This window comes from Haliotis asinina, chromosome 4 (genome assembly GCF_037392515.1).
Source record: "Haliotis asinina isolate JCU_RB_2024 chromosome 4, JCU_Hal_asi_v2, whole genome shotgun sequence".
NCBI classification, from domain to species: domain Eukaryota; kingdom Metazoa; phylum Mollusca; class Gastropoda; order Lepetellida; family Haliotidae; genus Haliotis; species Haliotis asinina.
The window spans coordinates 35,991,273-36,012,467 of record NC_090283.1 but is presented as its reverse complement, the minus strand read 5'-3'; the positions used below and the strand labels follow the sequence as shown (position 1 = coordinate 36,012,467).

The following is a 21,195-nucleotide window of genomic DNA, read 5'->3' as shown; positions in this document are numbered from 1 at the left end:
TGCCACGGTCATTGGATCCAGAACAATATCTTCTAGACTAGCAGCTTTATTTTCACCGCAGAAGAAAACGTCATAGTAACGGCGCTTAAATATATTCAAAGACACCCTAAACAAAAACAGCATATAGAGTCTATTCGGACTATCTTTCTTGTCTTCAGGCAATTAAAAACATTTCTTGTAAACATCCACTTTGAATAGAAATTATTGTATTGTATAATGATCTTGTCACAGGCCAATACGACATCGCCTTTTGTTGGTTACCCAGTCACGTTGGAATTTCTGGTAACACAATGGCCGATCTTGCTGCTAAAGCAGCACTCAACAAATCTGTGACACCACTTCGTATTCCTTATTCTGAGTACAAAGCTAGCATTAGAGCTTACATCCGTGATCTGATGCAGAAGAAGTGGGACACCCAGGTAGGTATAAATAAATTACATGAAATAAACTCGTATATTGGTTACACCTACTTGGGTTGTCAGTCCAGGTTTGAAGAGGTTATTTTACGACGATGTCGTATTGGCCACACAAGATATACACATAAATATTTGCTTAATGGTGAGGATCATCCGTTTGGTATCCCTTGTGATGAAAGAACCACAGTCAAGCATATCCTGCTTGACTGTGTTGAGTATTCCATCACAAAGGATCAAATTTTAAATCACGAACTATGAAGGATCTTTTTAGCGATATAATTATTTCATTTTTAAAGGAATTAGATTTGTTAACTGAATATTCAATAGATAAATATTGTATAATTGGAAGTAACTCAAATCGTTAGTGGCTGTACCGTCAAAGGGGGTTGAAGTACTGTAAAATAATTGTCCTCCTCACAGAGTACGTAAGTCCCAAAACATTTGAGTAAATTTAAGTTTTCCAGGTTTTTAATCGTAGAATAAGTGTTCTTTTACTGTGTGGCTAGATTTGTCTAAATTGCTAACAGCTGAAGGGATGATGTAAATCCAGCTAGGGTCCATGCAGGAAGCAAATGTACTCTAAGTCATCATGGTCCTTACTGTGGTGATCTACCTTCAGTTGTTGGCAACCTATAGCTCATTTTTATATTGTATTGTCCTCTATAGATACATTGTTTTAGGTCTAATCACTAGTTTTACGCTTTACTCTTTGATATTCTAGTTAGTGTTACTGTCCTTCGTTGACAGGTTTTTACAACACATGTGCTGTTGGTGTATTTGTATTTTTGTAATTGGTCGTTCTCGTCACGATATGACTGTAATATTGCCGACCTGACTTTAAATATTAACCCTTTCACACACTCACTCACTCACTCATAATCTCTAGGCTTTCGTTGTCACCCCAGTCAGTCTGGCGTACATTGCTGCTACGGAATTTTTAACTAAATGAGACACAAACCTAGTGAGATCCCACTGACCACTAGTGCTGTGTTACGATCGACATGGCACTGTTTGCATGTGCTGGGGATGAAGCTGCTGCTGCTGTCATCGTAGGACTTCCGGATGGTGAGATCGGGGTTGACGCCTAACTCTTGATCGCCAGTCACGATGATGATTTCATTGTTGTATCCCGCCACTCTGTTCACCCTCCGTCGCATGTCTCTCAGATCCACGTACAGTCCCACGTATTTGACTTCCGACTGGGTGTATTGCAACATGTCTTACATGTCTGGTTACGTCCTAGTATCCACCGGTTTTGGTGATGGTATCCTCGACTGTCTCTGTGTGTCTCAACCCATCCCTTTACTGAGGATGACTGAACGTATTTGCACTTTCGTATCACTCAAAAGAGAATGTCCTTCCATCTTGCAACAAACAATACCAAGTGTGCTCCATTTCTGTGCGGGTGAACGTGAATTCCTACACCAGCCTGCAGAGAGCCATTGTGAACGTGGATTCCCTCAAATCGATAGGTAGGGTTTTCCTACTTGATAGCATAATATTTTACGGGCTTGACGTCTACGTCTGAGGCATTATCAGAAAAGCAATTGAAAACTATTACATAACCTATACATAGAAAATGAACCATCCCAAACTCACTCAAGCCAGTCTCGAGGGAAACACCTTTTCCGTTCAGTACTTACGAATCAATGTGTATATGCGACGAGAAGTCATCGTGAAATCTCATCTGTGCTGGATTATTAATCTGGTCCTGATATACCTCTATCTCGTCATGGATGAGGATGGCTGTGTCACAGAAATAAGAAATAATGGAGTTCTACTGGGTGGTGTTATTCTATACATGCAACATTACCAGATCAGTCAGGTAATATGCTAGTCACCCATCTGGTACCCAATGTAAACTGGTTAAAAAATGATTAAAAAAAGGAATGATCCAAAAGTGGATGACAGCTAACCAACTAAAATTTAATAGCCACAAAACAGAATCCATCGTTAATGGCACCAAACAACAGATTCACACACTGGATAATTTTATCATTGACGCAGGAGCAACATATGTCATATTTGGGATTTCACTTTCTTAGTAAAGTACAAATTCTAGTACTTTTTTCGGTTGAGTCCCATCCGGGACTCCACGAAGTCGCGGTGGCTGAGCGGGCTAGGCGGCTGACTTTGTGTGCTGGCGATTAGGTGCCTGACTCTGAGGGTGCGGGTTCGAATCCCGGATGGGACTCAACCGAAAAAAGTACTAGAATTTGTACTTTACTAAGAAAGTGAAATCCCAAATATGACATATGTTGCATTTGACCACTTTCTAAATGGCATCGTGTAATCATTGACGCAGGAGGACAATATGTTTCCACAGCGAAGCAAGTGAAAACTTGGACATCATTATTAAATATCAAAATCTTTCTCTTGAGAGCCATGCCTAAATATTTCCAGAACAGCAAGCATTGGCATAATAAGAAAGTATCTTTACCTTGAAATCAGCAGATTCCTCATCCATGCCTGCGTGACCTCAAGATTATTGAAATACATTGTTGGCGGGATCTAGTTCCATATCCCATCTGCAGAGGATCCAGATCAAGGCAGCTCGCAAGGATACAAAGGCCAAGCCCCAGGAACATATCACACGCGTTCTAAAACAGCTACATTGCTCCCAATTCCAGCAAAGGGTGGTGTTCTTTCACTGACATATGCTGCTCGGCTCAAAGATAACTCCCCTCTCTACCTAAAGGATCTGATCCAGATGTATACACCAGGACGATATTTCTGATCTCAAATATGTACAGTCTCTCGGTTCTCTAAACATCCACTAAACTTGCTGATCGTGTCTTCTCCAAAATTGCCACCGACCTTGTGGAACAACCTACCATTTGAATTTAAAGGGGCAAGCTCTCACAAATCCTTCCAGAACTGTGTAAAAACATTTTTCTTACAACACGCATATGATATATACCTCCCCTACCCTGTGCGGTGGCATTGAACAGCTCAAAGGTTGGAAACACTCACTATACGCAATATATTAAATTGTATACATAATGAAATCTACTCATACTATTGAAGTATATCTTGGAGATGACCTGAAGGAAATGTGGGGTAAATTTACGCTGACATGGTCACCTTCATTATAAACGTTGTATATATGTATGTGTGTGTGTATATATACATATACATAGAGAGAGAGAGAGAGAGAGAGAGAGAGTATGTGTGTGTGTGTGTGTGTGTGTGTGTGTGTGTATGTGTGTGTGTGTGTATACATATAAAGCACGAAGCGTCATCACCACGTCTCGACGGGGTCATGCTTTTTCTAGCTCCTCTCGTTGTACTGGAGTACATTCATGTATCCAAGCATATGCCCTTCATCAGCTTAAAGTAAACTCTTCAACGATTGTCGGAGGACCAATTAAATATCATTTCATAAAAGGGTATATATGCACACGGAAATAAGACTATACCTAGTCGCAGATGAAGTGGCGAAAACACTGGAAACCATAGGCGGGTTTCCATTACGAAAATCAAACAATAGAACAAGATAATGATGCGCGTAGAGCATTGCATAAATATGCCATTGTGTTGTGTCTTAGGCAAAGCAGGCGACAGGTTATTGTCCACCATCGTGGCCGCATCAAAATAAGAGCTGTTGTGGAGGGGTTAATGGGATTGGCGCTTGAGTATTTATCTCACAGACTGCAATGGGGCATAAGGCACTGTGCGCCCAAAGGAATCCCCAACATCCAGTAACATCAGGACAAGTAACATTTAGACCTTTGCTCAAAAGATCCACACTGGATCATATAAACGTAATAGACTCATTTCTGAGTATGATTTAGTTTACCTTGTGAATATGTGGGCCATATCTGTGTATATATAAGAAACCTGTGACCTGATGTTGGGTCTCATAAAAAGACACAGGGACATGTGTGATAGAATCCTTGTTTTACAACACGTAACTATTTACCAGGCATGAAACAGAATCGTCAATGTTCGATATTACCCTGTTCACGGAATCAAGCACAAGAGACGTGGGATCAAAATGAAAACTTGTGTGTTTGAAGTCATATTATTGACTTGTCCAAGCCTCCAGTATTGTGTGTGACGACCCCATGAATCGATACATGCCAAAACAAGTCTCTCTATGCAAGACGACACAGATCCAAGAGACCATGTTAGTGTTGCTGTAGATTTGCTGTTGGAGGTTGTCGTTGTCTCAGCTGTCTATCAGGATGATCCCAGAGGTGCTCTTTCGGATTCATATCCGGAGTTTGTGCTGGCTAAGGCAATGCGTTGATGTTCACGTTGTTGAGGTAGGTTTGTACGAGCCTGGTCGTACAACCACATTTATTAGCACTACAACTGTTGTCAATTTTGTGTGTGCCATTGCTTCTCTGAATACACCACATACCTGGGTTTAGATATGCCACTTAGTTATGCCACTTAGTGAGGGTTAATTCATCTTGATAGTAAGTTACACTGGGTCCATGGCTATGGTTTAAGGTAATATACTGATTCTATGAAACATGTGGGGGGTGTCGATACCTCTTTCATCTATACAGAATTTGGAACAGGGATGGTCAAATAAATACTCATTAATGCAGATATTTAGTGAAATCATTTAAAGAAATTGTTTCAAGTTCCAGCTTTGTACTAAATGCGTTTTTACACAGTGTCGATTAACATATATGTATCATGAGCCAGAGTGAACGATTACAGAACTTGAAATGCTGACAGGTATATAATCATTAAAGGGCAGTAAATGTTGAAACCGGAAATGTTCAAATGACCATGTACCTTGTTTATGTCTTTCAAAGGCACGATATGTTTAAGATGATTTATTCCACAGGCTATGTGGATGCAAAGGCACAGTATCACAGCTAGAATGATCCTTGTAAATCAGGAGTATAACTTGAAATAGTACACAAAAGTGCATAGTATACACATGGGCAATACATATTCTCTAGGATATGCAACAAAGGAAATGTCCACACTTACTACTTGCAGACAAACACATTTATACAAACGTATAGGTAGATTCTACGTTGCCTTTGTAACCTTCATAAAGTCAGTTGATTTGTACATAGAAATCCGGTTTAGAATTAAAACAAGAATTAACCCTTGTTTGTCGTGGCCAAAAGGAATCGGGTGGTCAGGCATAAGCCTTCTTATCCCAACTGCTCTAAATTGACACTCATGAAGCTGGTTACAAATGAACGTCTGGAGCAGACGCGATTATTTACACACAACCATCATGTAGCTAAAATTGTGCTCAGGGCCAAGTTAACAATTAACAAAAGGTAGCTAGACATAAACTCATGCATGTTCTCCCAAAATGTCTACCCGTTAACTTGTTGAATATGATTTGTCTGTTACAGTATGTGTATGCTGGTTTTACCGAGCATTTTATTGTCGTTTTAGACGAAAATACGTGTTTGCATTTAAGTTCAGTCTATTTACTCTTTTATTAATCGTTGGCTCATGAAATCCTTGATATATAACGGAACACAACTATTCCCCGACTTGCATGAACTGATGTTTGTTGATAATTATTGGTATTTCTTTTTGAGTAAGTAGTGAGTGAGTGAGTTTAGTTTTACGCCGCACTCAGCAATATTCCAGCTATATGGTGGCGGTCTGTAAATAATCGAGTCTGGACCAGACAATCCAGTGATCAACAACATGAGCATCGATCTGCGTAATTGGGAACCGATGACATGTGTCAACCAAGTCAGCCAGCCTGACCACCCGATCCCGTTAGTCGCCTCTTACAAGCTGAGTCGCTTTTTATGGCAAGCATGGGTTGCTGAAGGCCTATTCTACCACGGGACCTTCACGGGTATTTGAGTAAGTAAGTGGTCAGAGCAACTGAATATGCTTGTTTTGTTCAACGTTTTTGTCCAAGTTACCCTTCTGGAAATAAAAACAAATTTGGAATTTTCAGATATGTGAAAATGGTAGGATCGTAATGAAGTCCTAACAGCTGTTTCAAATTGTAAGTACTATTGATGACCCTTTCCTCAAATTTTACAAAACATTGTAATATTTTTTGTCAAATGGGAAAAGGGACATTAATGAAAGGTTTGAAATTTATTTGAACATGGGGAAATGTCCAAATCATAACATTCTTTAGAATTTCTTATATTAAAAATTAAACCTTCCATTCTCAATAGATGGGAGCAACAACAATTAGAGGGGAGTCAACGGGTTGCATGTAAACACTTTGTGGTGCACGCACTGACACTCCTAATGTAATGGCTTTAGGGAGAAGTTGGAAAATTACCTTCGTTTGCTTGGTGAAATGCACGAATTATCTATAGCCATGTACTAAGCTTCCGGGTAAGGTTTTCGATATGTTTATTAATCATGATATAATAAGTGGAAAAAAATGGGCAAAAATGTCAAACATATTCAAAATCAAATTCAGTTTTCCCTTTGGTATGAGCACGCACTTTCCCTGGGCTTTTGAACTTACCCTCGCGGGAACACATTTACTTTTGTCATTTATTTTGCGCAAGGTACTGACGGATATACCAATATCATGGATGGCATTTTAGTGCCCTAAGGTCGCTTGGACATGTATTTGATAACTAAAGCCACACTATATATGTCAATGCTAAAAAACACACACACGCACGCACGCACACACACACACACACACACACACACACACACACACACACACACACACACACACACACATATATATATATATATATATATATGTGTGTGTGTGTGTGTGTGTGTGTGTGTGTGTGTGTGTGTATGTATGTATATATATGTACACATGACATACTACCGTTATAATATTGTCACACGAACGACTTACCAGATTGTTGAAGTCTGCATGATATATCCTTTTTAAAACATTGGTCCGGCAAAATAATGATACCATTTGGCCAGTTTAAGGTATCATTGTACGCAAGTGACCACGTCGATGCGCTTGTAGCAGTCATGAAGAGTTTGGGGGAAAATGTGCCGTCGTCAATGTTAAGATCATACATCAGATAGTTGTAGAGTGTTCGACCATCTTGATCCACAATCACTTGACGTCCATTTGCCTCAAAGGTCACATTTTTCACACGAGACAGAATTTGGAAAGGCCTTGGGGAAAGTTTGTCTTTGGCATCAAGATATTGTTTGACCATATGACCAAGGAGAACGAGGGCGCTTATTAGAGATTGCAAAATACTTTCTACTGGATCTGCGAAATCCACCATCGTTGTGGAAGAATTTAAAGGCAGTTCTGCTGACACTACAAACACGTTTTCTAAAATGTTTATTTCTTCATAGTAGAAGCTTCTATTTCTTATCTCATTTACTGTGAAGGTAAGAAAACTACCGAACTCGACATTGAAAGAAGAGGTAAATGTGAAAAAGGCATGCTTGGTGCTTCGTCTCATCCGGGCTGCTGTCGTCAGGAAGCGCTCTTGATCTTCTATGTTTAAGCACAAAACCACCACTGAAAAGAAAAAATCATTAACTTAACATCCTATTTACACCATGCCACTCTAATTTGGGTATGCCTTCCCAGATATGTTATTTGCAAGTTACAGTTTAGCAAGGAAAATACAATTCTGTTCTCTACTTTGGTGTTTCATCAATTATTCATCCGTATTAGACCCGTGAAGATCCGGGGTAGAATAGGTCTTCAGCAATTCATGCTTGTAGTAAGAGGCGACGGGATGGTCAGGCTTAGTGACTTAGTGGAACACATGTCATCGGTTCCCAATTGCGCAGATCGATGTGCATGCTGTTGATCACTTGATTGGTGCAGTCTCGATTATTTACAGACCACCGCCATACAGCTGGAATATTGCTGAGTGCCGCGTAAAACTAAGCACACTCACCCCATTCGTATTAACCACTTTGACCCAGGTACCCAAATAATCCACTTCTGAATCCACACTTTCACACTTAAAAAAAGACAAAACGCATTATTATTATTCGATACCGTCCGTCACATGGGTAATGTAACATTGTCCGATTTGAGTTACCTGAAGACTCATCAGCAAAAAAGGCAAAATATCCTTCAAAATAAGAGACTGAAAAGCCCCAGTATCCCTCAAGATAATAACGTGCCGTGGGGTAGAATTATCTCCCATAAGTGACACAGAACCCTTATACACAAAGGGCAAAACCTCCTTCCGAACTACAGAATCTGGAGACTTAATCTCACCGACAAAACTCTCCTCAGAACCACCTGGAAAGAAAGGCTTAGGTGCGATGGACACAAAAGCATATGGGAACCTGTAGCCTGATTTTTAAACTGGAGCTTGTAAAATGCAGACACCAAATGACCTGGCTTCTTACAATACACACAAACAGGATCAGAACCACTGGTTGTCTTAGGCTTAGACTGAAAAGCATGTGACTGCTTGCCACTAGAATTTGAACCTGTTCTAACATCACTGTAACCTGAACTCTTAACCGGGGAAAAGCCCTTTTGGCCAGAAAACTCTGCATTACCCGGAGACCTAAAAGAACTCTTGTGAGTCAATCAATGTTGATATGATATTATTGAATGTTTTGAAAGTGCATCACCATTAGTACTTTCTTACAACCATCTTTCTGATTGGAATGTACTCGCTTTTGAAAGATGATTGGTGTATGGCAAGCAATTTGCATGTATACGATTTTCATTTTAAAACAAACGACTAGAAACAAACACTAACAAATGTGTGATTCAAGATGAGTCTCAAAATTAATGTTCTGAGTGATTTCTCGACCTTCTTCTTGAAAAGTCGTGAAAATCAAGAATGGGACCCCATTTACACTTCCTATACAAATTGAAAGTTCATTATCCCCTATTTTTTTAAGAGTACATGTCCTATCAAAGTGGTTAAAGCTAAGATTTCAAATAGGTCTCTCAGAACTGTCGCTGATACATCTTCTGGCTTGGAGCCACGGTTTCACGAAAGAGGAAGGTCCTTGCCACGACATTTTTTGATTCTTTGTAATCGTCCAATGTCAATATTTCCGTTGGCAATGTAGAGGCGTCACATTTGCATTCAGTATTTGCAAGGCCTTTTATGAAATTGCAAGATGCGTTTGAGTCTTCTAATTGCGGCTTGTGGTTGTGTTCCATAGCAGTCAAGCCCATCATGACCATTATGATCGATAAAACCATTCAAAATCGTTTATGATTGCATTCGCTGACGCACGTCCTTCTGCGCCATACCAACAACAATATTCAACCCTTTAAATGTGTTTTACTTGAAGTTTGGGTACAAACATTCGATCTTCATTTTCACTTTTTTCTTTGCATTTCTCTCTTTGAAGAGTGTATGTTAAGGTACATGTACACAAAGCTACTTAAACAAATAATCGAAATGTTAACTAAATGGAGAACGCGATTAAAATGTCAATACGTCATGGATGGATTTAAATGAATATTGGTGGCTATTTAGGTATGACACAAGGGCTATCTGCCTACATAGAAGTACAAGTCCATGGTAGAACTATAGAAATGTAACAGTGAGTGGGGACTGCTGTGCATGGTGGAGACATGTTCTCTAAAAAGGGCGCTTCTAGTTACCAAATTAAGATATTATATGTGTGTAAAATCCATGTTTGTGTTTGTCTGTCAAATAATGTCGATGCTTGTATTTCATAAGAACAGTATATTTTGTTCTTGCAAGTCAATGATGGAATGAATGGCAATGCAAGTTACTTAACAATGCTAAATCCTTATGAAAGTAAACTAGTACACATTATAAATTGTACTTATAAACCCATTTTGAAATGTGTAGTCATCTGTTCAGTATGATATGATTTGTCACTCCTGTATTAATGCATTCGGTCTATGGTGACTACAGATTTGTCTTTATGTCAATTGCCATTTAATTACTCAGACACAAGTGTCAGTGTGCCAGTTCTGGCTGTATGCCAGATCTGACACTTGTGCATGGCTATATGATAGTCACATTAACCTTATCTGGAAACTGTTAAGTCGTAAGTCTGTCATGGTAGTATATATCGCATGCATTACATATATATCTATGTCTCTCTCTATATATAGGGTATATGTATGTATATTGTGTGCACACATTAGACACACACACACACATCTATCTAGAATCTTAAGAGAGAGAGCGAGAGAGAGATCATTTAATTGCAAGCTCCGGGTGACAGCACGCGATCGGTGACGCCTGGCATAAATTCGAGTATTGTGGCGAGAGGAGGGATATCATAGCTGCGATCCTTTGTCCCATGCACGTGTGATATCAGAAAGGACTCTCATCGGAAAAGTGAACCCGCCGCCATGACGCAATGTTTAAATGAACTCATTGTTTACACCAGGCAAGTTGTGGTGTTTTGCGAGTAGGAGACATTTTTACGATGGGTCTTCTATCCTGCTGATGGCAGAGATGGCTCTCCCTGGTAACAACTGTTGCTTTAACTATGTACTTGAATCCCATGAATGGCACCTCACAAGTCTGAACAGTGCTCTGTCCTTTCTTATTGTTATCTTACGGTTTCTTGGAAGGTCACTGATAGCCCTGTGTTTTCTTTTCAAGAGTCTTTTTGCGCCTAACTTTGATGTCCAATTTGTCTGAGGGACATTCCTGCTTGACGATGTGTCATGACAATTATGGTACTGAATATCCTATCCAGATTGAAGGACGAGAATGTGACCTGTTATCAGATGTTATCGACACTGTTCGGGTATGGCACCTATCGTGCACTGTGCTCTTTTGCCAGTGCATTGAATATCCCTAGAAACATCATGCTTCACAGCAAGATGTACATTGCTAATAATACATCACTAAGGAAATTGCTCTGTTTTCTTCCTAGAATAATAGGTCATTGAATTAGGTGTTGCGTAATTATTTTCCTTATGAGATTCTTGAGAGGCAGTTAGGTGGTGAATATAATAAGACGAGTATATGGATAGCAGCTTTTGGGCTACTTCTTCAGATGAAGAAGGGGCAAGAAGTAGACCAGGAACGTCGTGTTAGACAATAAAAGGAAGTTGTTATCCATATGCCCGTCTTATTAATTTCCTCATGTATGAAAAATTTCATTGGTTTTGTCAAAAATTACAAGATCGGAATTTTGTGTAAATATCAATTTCCACGACGCACGCTTTATATTCGTACAATCAAACTACTATGGTGTTAAAATTCAGCCACGGCGAACACGGTTATGGACCGACTAGTCATGTAGCTAAAGATAATGTGTCAGTGCCAACGCCGGGCATCCACTAACAGCGTGTTCATTACACAACTACATGTGATGTTTACATTTTGACGAGGAACCTCACACTGACGATTTGGAGTGGAAAATGACATTATTCGTGAACAGCAAAAATGGATCTTCTATGATGTCAGTCAGTGGGATGTCTGGTCCAAGTTCCACTCCTCCGATAACTAAATTGACCCTCCCTTTTCTTCCCCGTTTCAGTGTGGTATTTAATAGTATTGTTATTAACTGCAATGGATGAAAGTCTGGACTTCAGTTATATGTGTAATCCTTGTGATACATATAAAGGCGTAAAAGTAGTCAGGTCTCATCTCATACATCTCATCAACTGCCTGCAGCCGATGGCAAAATTGGCGTCTACCTGCTGGCGTTTTCGCTCTGTAGAGACTGTCTGAATGCAAGCACTCGATAAACTGCCAGTCCGCAGGCAACTTTGACAGAAGAGAAGGGATGATAGGTTTAATTCTGGGAGAGTGTAATCAACTTTCACTCAGCTTCTCCGACTTTGCTCGTTACAGGGGCGACCTCCTCTCACCATCACTCCTAATTAGCGCACAAAAGGTTGAAATCCTATTACCACCTCCTAAAGCCTTCTCCAATCCGGTTTATATTTCTGTCTAATTGAGGCGATGCAGATTATTTCCTACCAAGCGAGCGTTCCTAACTCTAGCGTGTAAATAAGCTTAACTGGCAAGGAATGAAACACGATCGATTCTGATTGATTTAAAGTTGTAATTTAATCTCGCAAAGCTTCATTCATGAGATAGGTTATTACTCTTGTGTCAAATCAAACTGGGTACGATTGTCCATTCATATCACTAACTTACAGACACGACCGTTCTGACACTTACAATACAGAAATACACTGTTTCCCTTAAAATATTACATGGGGCGATATAATCTCACCCTATCTGACAATCGATCAACATAACTGGTCAGGTACGTGTCTACCCCGAAATGTGTATACCGGTCTGTTCCCGTGAAAATGGAAGTCAGAGTCTTCATCAAGCTTCTTTGATTTTATCGTGATCATGTATTGTCTTAAATTTAGGATTCCCAAAAGGACGTCCATATTGCCTTCACTCTTTTGTACCTCAAAGTACGTTTATTTGAAATAGCGATTACTATGATGAGGATAGGTAGTAAGTGGATGGGTACCACTCGAAAAGAGGCGTACGAGAGTTTTGTTAAAGGGGGCCCAGGATCGTCGTCTCACATAATGGATCACTTGTTTTCGTGCCACGTGTCTTTAGAGTATCATTCCAACATAAACAAAATCCCTAGATCATGTCACAGAGACGAGCTACTTAAATGCCATATTTACAGTTATGGACGTCTAACGTGGTTTGAACCGCTTCCCGACATCTCTGCTATGTTTACTATACCCCTATAAACGTGATACAAGGGGTATTGTAAGCCTTTCTTGGTTTGCGACTTATTTGCTATCCCAGTATAGCCGGTAGAATAATTTCATTCTTGGTAGTTCAAGGACTGTTTTACTGGATTCAGGAATGGAGCATGGGCTTCCTACATGTCATTCAGCTGTGCCAGACACATTCACTTATATAACTGGCGATGGGTACACTGAGATCTGTCATAAACATTGGTCACCCATTGCATTCCCGTAAGCTGTTTACATAGCACAATGTGCTAATTGTCAATTAATCTAATATTCTTGCGTGATTATTTGCTGACATGTAACATGTAACGTAATGATGAGCTTTGTTGTCTATATCTGTAACCTTGCTCACCACTCAACAACATATAATCATGATGTCCACTAAGTGGAATGTTAACCACTCAGAACATCTGTGACGAGTTGAAATATTCTTGACCTCGGATGGATAGAACACTACTGGCTTCATTTGAATGTAGTTATGTCTACCTGTATGTTTTGTTGTTGTTTGCTTGTTTGAGATTTTTTTTGTTTTAATATTGTGAATGTTTTTGAGCGCATACAACTCTTACTCAAATTTTTTATCCAGCATATCATACATTACGATTTGGAACTTATTTACATATTTAAGACATGTCACTGCCCTCTTATTCAAATTGCGTATTGATGAGGATTGTCTACATGCCACAAGGGATGTAAATACTCATGTTGTTACGTGCAGTTAAGGGTTTACGTTACGGCAATGTATTAGAGACTTTCTTGAAACAATATGTTTGCATAAAGAAATACAAGAAAAGTCTGAGCTGATCGTTTGTTTATAGCCATTTTATGGGACAACGTAATCGACTGACATAATTATTATATATTTATAGTAATGTCTGGTTTCATAGAATGTGCACGCGGGAGAGAAAATGGGCCACAGGTGCTTCAAGAAACAATGAGTAACAGATATCACATTATTTTCCGGAAATGCTGCAATGAGACTAAGTCATTTTGTCATTCGACCTAGACAGACAGCTTTTAGTAGAAACCATAAAGTAAACCAGTAGAAACATAGTTCTTTAATGAACAACTTCGATAGTTTTCACGGTGGCCAAGCTTGGCATAAATGCTTGATACTCTGGCTTAGAATCAATAGTCCGAGGTCATCGACTAATATGTGGTGATAGCGACTCAACAGTAGTAATAGCGGTTCAGAAGCGGCGAAGACGACATTCTTGCAGGCGACGTTGAAACTGAATAGGGCACTACTGTAGAAACAGTTAAACTGGAAACATTTAAGCTTCGAGACAATTTCTTACGTTTTACAATTTGTATTATGTTTCCATGTTTCAAAATAACCAACAGGTATAATATGTCTCTTATTTACAACATCAATTTATTATTATATACCAGCAGGTTTGTAAACTACAAAAACGCGAATTATATAACTATTTTTTATAAACTTTTTATGTATACGCAATGATGTTCCTGAATGCTGAAGACTGACATGTCATGTATTTTTTTCTCTCACGGCATAGTGATTGTCGTGCATGTTGCGATATTGCTTGTTGTTTTCCTCGCATTCCTTTTGACTCCGATAAATGAAAGTGTGCCGAGTGGACTTGCTCTGAGTTAACGTTAACCTGCCGAGGCAGATACAAATCTTGTGAAATGAATGCATTACCGTAGTTCAATGCATTATATTTAAAACACATATATCTGTAACTATACGCATGTAACTATCCCAAGCATCCGGAACTACAAAACAATTGCTAATTACCTCCACTGCCTGGAAGTATCAGGAACAAGATTGCTAAACAATACAAAGAGAAAGAATATTGTGTGATTTATTGTGTATTCCAATCTATTTCTTATATAACTGTGTTCTAGAACCACTTTGACAAAGGTTATTCCAGTTACTATTTAAAGACGATGCTTGGATACCATGCTCGTTAGATGTTCGGTCCTTTTATCGATTCGTATTTTACTATAACTGGACTTGGAAGTGCATTAGAAGTCGTGCAGCCACAGGCTGGACAAAGTAAATTGGATGTAAAAGTAGGCCCGGCAGGTGGGCTGGAACGGAGTCAATTACTGGCATGACGTGCAGAAAAGAGCTGTACCCTATTATGGATGGCGGCAGTGATTTACTAGATTAGCAAGCTCTCAGCAATGTATTCGTCGCTGTGAGCGACTTAGTTTCTGTTGTAAAACGCACTTCAATTTTGAATTAGGTACCGCTGACCGAGAAATAGAAACAGTGTCTTTGAACTGACACGAAAAGGTAGCATACTAACTTGTGTGTTACCAACCTTCACGTCTTTATCCACCTAGTGTTCAAAGTATCTACCAGAAAAATTAATTGGTGGAGCACATTTACCAAACATATAAAGAAACACAAGAAAGAGCATTTCTTCTATTTTGTGTCTGTATGCTCCTTTTAATACTTTTTGTTTGCACTTAATTCATAATTAGCAAACGGTTGTATAGTTGTAGGCACATACGAGAAACTGTATGATGTAACACATCCAGACTACTGTTTCAGACAACCAGATGTTTACGCCTATTCGAACATACAGGACATACATACATACATACATACATACATACATACATACATACATACATACATACATACATACATACATACATACATACATACATACAGTGCAGTTTATAGAAATGTAGCAAAAACAGTGATAATTAAACATGATTAGATTTCTATTGATAAGCATTTTGATATGCTGATACTTATTGTCACAGCTAATGTAACGCGTAAGTCTACTTTACTGATTAATGTGCTTTTGTCTTAAAATCCAGCCTAAAAGTGAAATTCCGTCTCTCCGTGAATTTAAAATATCTTCCCTGCGCGTGCGTGCGTGCGCTAGTATGTCTTATAGTCATGATGAATGATATCTAATTTCATAGTGAGCAGGCAATATCGCATGTCCGCCCGCATCTGTGGAGCTGAGATCTTCTGTACGTTATCATGAAACGACTCTTGGCTAAGAGTTCTCATCTGTGTGATATTCAGTGTGGTGTAATGTCTGTCATACTTCCAAGTTTACTCATTTATACCATTGGGATTCTCTTCTCATGTGTCCTTTAATCATCATCAACATTCCTAGCTGACAGATTTGATTGATTTTCAATTTCCCCTGGTTTTCTAGATGCGTGTAACAGCAAATATAGCCAGTTATGGAAGACATCACTTGAGTATGACCTGAATAATGGTCCTTAGGATTACGCATTGATTAACGAGTGTGCTGATGAATCAAAGCCAACGCCTGGTGTATAAACGGTAGTTATCATTCATCGTAGGCTAATGTGCAGAAGTAGCAGGCGAGATATTTTCAATAATATCGCATACTTAGTACGAAATGCTATTATCATCAGTATGTGTTGAAAGCTCAAATGATATAATCAGGTGACTACAAGCGACATCCACGATCTGCGTATCAAACCATGGTGAATACGTACTAGTTCGATTATGTCCATCCCTATGCCAGCTTAATATTCAATTCAATTCCTTGTTGAGCGGAGTTCCGTACAGATGAGATAGCAGCAGGGGGGACTGTTATAAATGTGGATATATCACACGTTGTGCGTAGGAAACATGATGTTGTAGCTTAGTAATAACGTTTGTGTCCGGTTGATGATCATCAGTGTATATCATGGGATGTGCAGGCAGACGGTATCGTTTGAGATCTTAGGCTTTTATACACAGGACATTCATAACATATGAACTAACTTACACACTTCCCGCGGCTGTAGTGCTCTTATTACATTATAACAGCACCAATATACAGATGATATAACCAACATGTTGAAATTTGCATGTTACAACATTTGACATCCCAGACGTGGTGCATAATGAACATAAAGTTGCAGCGTTATAATAATGTTTGTATCACTAGAGGCCATTCAGTTAATATATCATAGGATGTACCGACAAACGGTATCTATTTAGATCGTAAGCTTTCATAAGCTGGACATACCATAACAAAATGAAATTCATCTTCAATACTGGCTAAGTTACACATTTTACACAGTCGAAGTTTTCTCATTATGCCAATTCCCACTTTCGTCAAGTCGCAACGATAGAAAGAACAGTCATCGTGTGTTAAATACACTTCCGGTTGTAAGTTCAATTTCAAAAAAGCATAAGAGCCACATCTGCTACTGCACTGCAAACTAGATTTCCATTCCTGTGTTGAAATATCAGTAATACGTTGCTTAAACTCTGAAAAATACTTCAACACTGCCAACACCATGAAACACCCAAACGTAACCAAATCCGTGTATGGCGATCGACATTATTACGTGTATTCCTATGAATAGGCATACGGGTAACTCTCAGCCAAAGTTTGACACATCTCAGCAGAGAAGACAAATAAAATCACAACCACACAAAGTTTAAAATCACAACATAAATCGCTATCTGCAGTAAGGACATGTTGCCTGCGAATGACATATATAATGAAATATGGACATCTGCATATATATATGGAATATATATGGCAACAACCATGAATATGATGCCCAGGTTAGCAATTTATATCAATATCATAACAATGTTTGCTTGTATGATAATTTTGACTCTTTGAGTACTCCATATATTTAGTTTAGATATGCACGTGCTACGATTACAGGTATGCATCACGTGCAGTACGTGTACCGTCATTAACCAAATCTTAAATTTCTTTAAACTGTTCTTACAGTGCGATATCTTGAAAACTCAGTTGATTTCATTGTTGATAAGTGAATATGGGTCATCCTCAGCTGACACAAAATAGCAAGACTGCATTAATGCCAAATGATGCGTTAAATGTGGTTTCCACGTCGTCGCTTGTCCAACGCAACAGCCCCGAAATCGTCTGATACGACCACTGTTAGGAGTCAGATAACCTGTTAGAGGTCCATTCGTTTTCACAAAGCACAAAACCGCACGACTGCATTGAAATCAACCCGAACGTCACTGGAATTTGAGGATTTCCTTTGTTCGTGAAATTTCACATGACTGTAAACTGGCATTCTAGACAGGGTTGTTGCACCATATTTTGATGACCCGTCCCTGAACACAAGGCTAGTCTTTAAATGACAACACTGCTGTACCAAATAGTGTACGTGGCTTTGAGGAGTCCACACGTCAAAAACATAGTCACTCAGCCTTGGCCCGCGACGGCCAGAAAACAAGATCAGAATCACACAGAGCATGAATATTCCAGAGACAATACATAATCTCTATTTTGGAACAAGCGAATCCAAATCAAATCAAATTAAAAATGGAACGCAATACCTCAACGTCAAATTGAACGTCCTTCTGTCATTCAGCTCTAGGGTCAGAAATGTTATTGCAGCTGTCGGGGGTTAAACCGTACATTCACATTGTAATCTGTTATTGATAAACATGTAATTTCTGGAGGATCGTACGCCAGGATGTTGAAAGCGACTGCACTTGTTAACGTCATAGTTATCACCACTACAAAATGAGTCATTTTCTGGCCTCATTTTCTTATCTGAATACACTACATTTTACCATTTGTAACGTTTTGAGGATCCCTGTATCCCTATTGTTAGTAAGATAGAGGTTTTGATAAATTCCTTAGCTATGGTTAATGATAACATATTGCTGCTATTTAAACTGTGGAGTTTTGCGATACAGTTTGTCCATGTATAAATGTTTTGTTTTTGTTACAGCAGATTACACTCACATCCAGTTCAGTGATCATACCTAACTAGATGAAATACAAGTGATAATTGCCCAGGATATAAAGCCTTCAGCTCAACGCTAATTTACTAAGTTCTCTTCCACTCAACAATATATTTGGACTGGTTAAACGATGTATTTTATTGCATGTAATTGTATTTGTAGTATGTCATTGCAAGAACAGAACTGAATGGTAACCAACGTCAAAATGTGTTACGCATGTTGTCCTATATTGCGAGTATCTACCACAGACAGACTGAAAGAAATCTTAAAGCGTTTGTTAAGTCAGAGTAATAGTGCAGAGGAAAATGTTGACTGAACTTAGTAGAGCATTGAAATACATCTAGGTAATCGTCTGCACCACGAACAGTCTGTCACATCGACGCCCAGTCAATATAGTAAACACAATCACCCAACAGAGAGATGCACAATATCTTAAATCAACTTACCCTTGTCATTGTCGGTGATCATGTCCACAACTGACTCCATATTTGTGTCAGAAGATATTGCAAACTTCTTTTTTGCGTCAAAGTTATTCATATTGAGTTGTATAAACATTTCCGTTGCCAGATCCTGCCAGTACTCCATCTCGGAGACGACTATGGCCACTGTTTCCCACTGGAAGTAATCTAGAATATCCACCATTACTAAAGATGTCTGGCGGAAATCGTTCGCCATCGAAAACGCATAGCTACTAAAGGGTGTTGGAATAAAGAAATCTGGAGCAACATAGGATTTTTTATACACATCAGAAAACGTTAACAAAGACTTGTGGAGGCCATAGGAGGCAATTCCAATCAGAGCATGTGTGGTTGTTGAGTTAAATGTATCACCCATGTGAGTCAAAGCATTTTGCTCCGTACAAAACATATAGGACGTGAAGGTCAAATCTATTCCATTTCCAAGGATCTGCTTTTGGACATCGAACACAACTGCCGTAACCGATGAATTGAATTTTTCGATGAAAGTTGCATCACAGCCATTTGTCCAAATTATCCCGATGTTGAAGCCGGATGGCTCCACCGCGACTCCCACCACAGAACCATATATGACAATGCACAATAATACACCAAGTATTCTATTTTGGCACAGCTGATCCCTGAATGCCAGTAGAGCAGATTTCTCAGTCTGCGTTTCACGAGACATTGGAAACAGGGATTGGGACAAGAACCTATCCACACAACCTTGGCTGTGTTGAACCAGTCATGGATTCAGTTGTTAAACTCTTGAACTACAGCAATGGTGATTGATCGTTATGTGTGGATGTTGAAACTATCATCCATATAGCTGCAAGTGAGCTTCTTTCTGAGGCTGAAAATTGAACGTGTGTTCACCACATGACATATTCCCATGCTACTTCTCTGGCAGATTCATGTTTATCTCTTCTTCCTGCTATATTCGCTGCCACCGATGCCTCATGAGCCTTCATCGATTTTTCGCTAACCAATAGCAGTTGCTTAAAACGCACTATCTGAATTAGATACCACGTGCTAACCCTTGTCTACACTCAATCAATAGGATGAAATATAAAAAAATGGCACATCGCATCTGTGAAAATCGATCTGCTTTCACAGTTATCAAGCAGCATTCGCCTCTCTGTTCATTCCCGCGGTAGACAGCGGGATGCAATGATTCTGAGGCAGAACGTCAAATCGCACACCAGCCGACCCTGGGACAGTTGACATATGTCGTACACCATCGCCTCACTCAATATTGACAAGATGAAAGTGCTTTCTGTTCGGAGGCGCTAATTGCCATTACAAGCACTTTTTTGCTCGACAAATATCTATATTGTATCTTCTCATGAATGATACATACTAGTCTAGTTTTCGAACAGATCGAACTCGACACATATATAATGACATACACATTTACTGAACTTACTGCTCAAATACTATGTGCAGGTGTTACATTTCACACCGTGTGGTAAAAAGGAATCACATACCATGTATGCATTTCCACCTCAAGATATCAGCGCCTTAAAAATGATATTGCGACTGATTTACCTTGCAAATGAAACACCATATCAACAACATGTTCTGGGAATGTGACGACAAATAATATGTAAATATGTATCACCAGTAATTTCGATGACAACTTCGACAAAACTACTGTGGAAAATTAATTGCGTAGTAGGTGAAATATCTGACAATCCGTGCATGTGTTCTTAATCCTGATTAGTTTCAAAGGTTGAAGAAATACTGAAACATCTTTTATTTCAGAACTGCACAGTTCCATTACTGAAAGCTCGAAAGGTGTGTACTATACAATGTTTAAAAATATAAACTTTTAAAAACATCTTTACGTGCCTAAAACCGTCTATTATCAAATCTTGAAATTTAGAACAACAAATCACAAGGTTCTACTTGAACGGACGCTGTATATACATAAAGATGTCTACGAAGGTCCTAATGTGTACAGACTGAAAATGCCTATCTAGCACCGGCGTAAAACATGTGAACAGTCTGTGTAAATTCAACATCATCCTTGTCACAGCTGTATGAGACTCGTGTAAACTTAATTCTGTCATC

At 39.2% G+C, this 21,195-nt stretch overlaps 1 protein-coding gene across 1 annotated transcript in view; it reads right to left on the bottom strand.

The window, feature by feature from the left end:
* Positions 1-19,839, bottom strand: part of LOC137280914 (retinal guanylyl cyclase 2-like) — a 261,889-nt gene extending 242,050 nt beyond the window's left edge. Inside the window, exons 1-2 of the mRNA XM_067812100.1 lie at positions 19,114-19,839; positions 7,201-7,833 (exon numbers count right to left, since the gene is read on the bottom strand). Coding sequence (XP_067668201.1) covers positions 7,201-7,833; positions 19,114-19,810 — 1,330 coding nt within the window. The 5' untranslated portion in view covers positions 19,811-19,839. The remainder of the gene's footprint in view (positions 1-7,200; positions 7,834-19,113) is intronic.
* Positions 19,840-21,195: the final 1,356 nt, after the last annotated feature.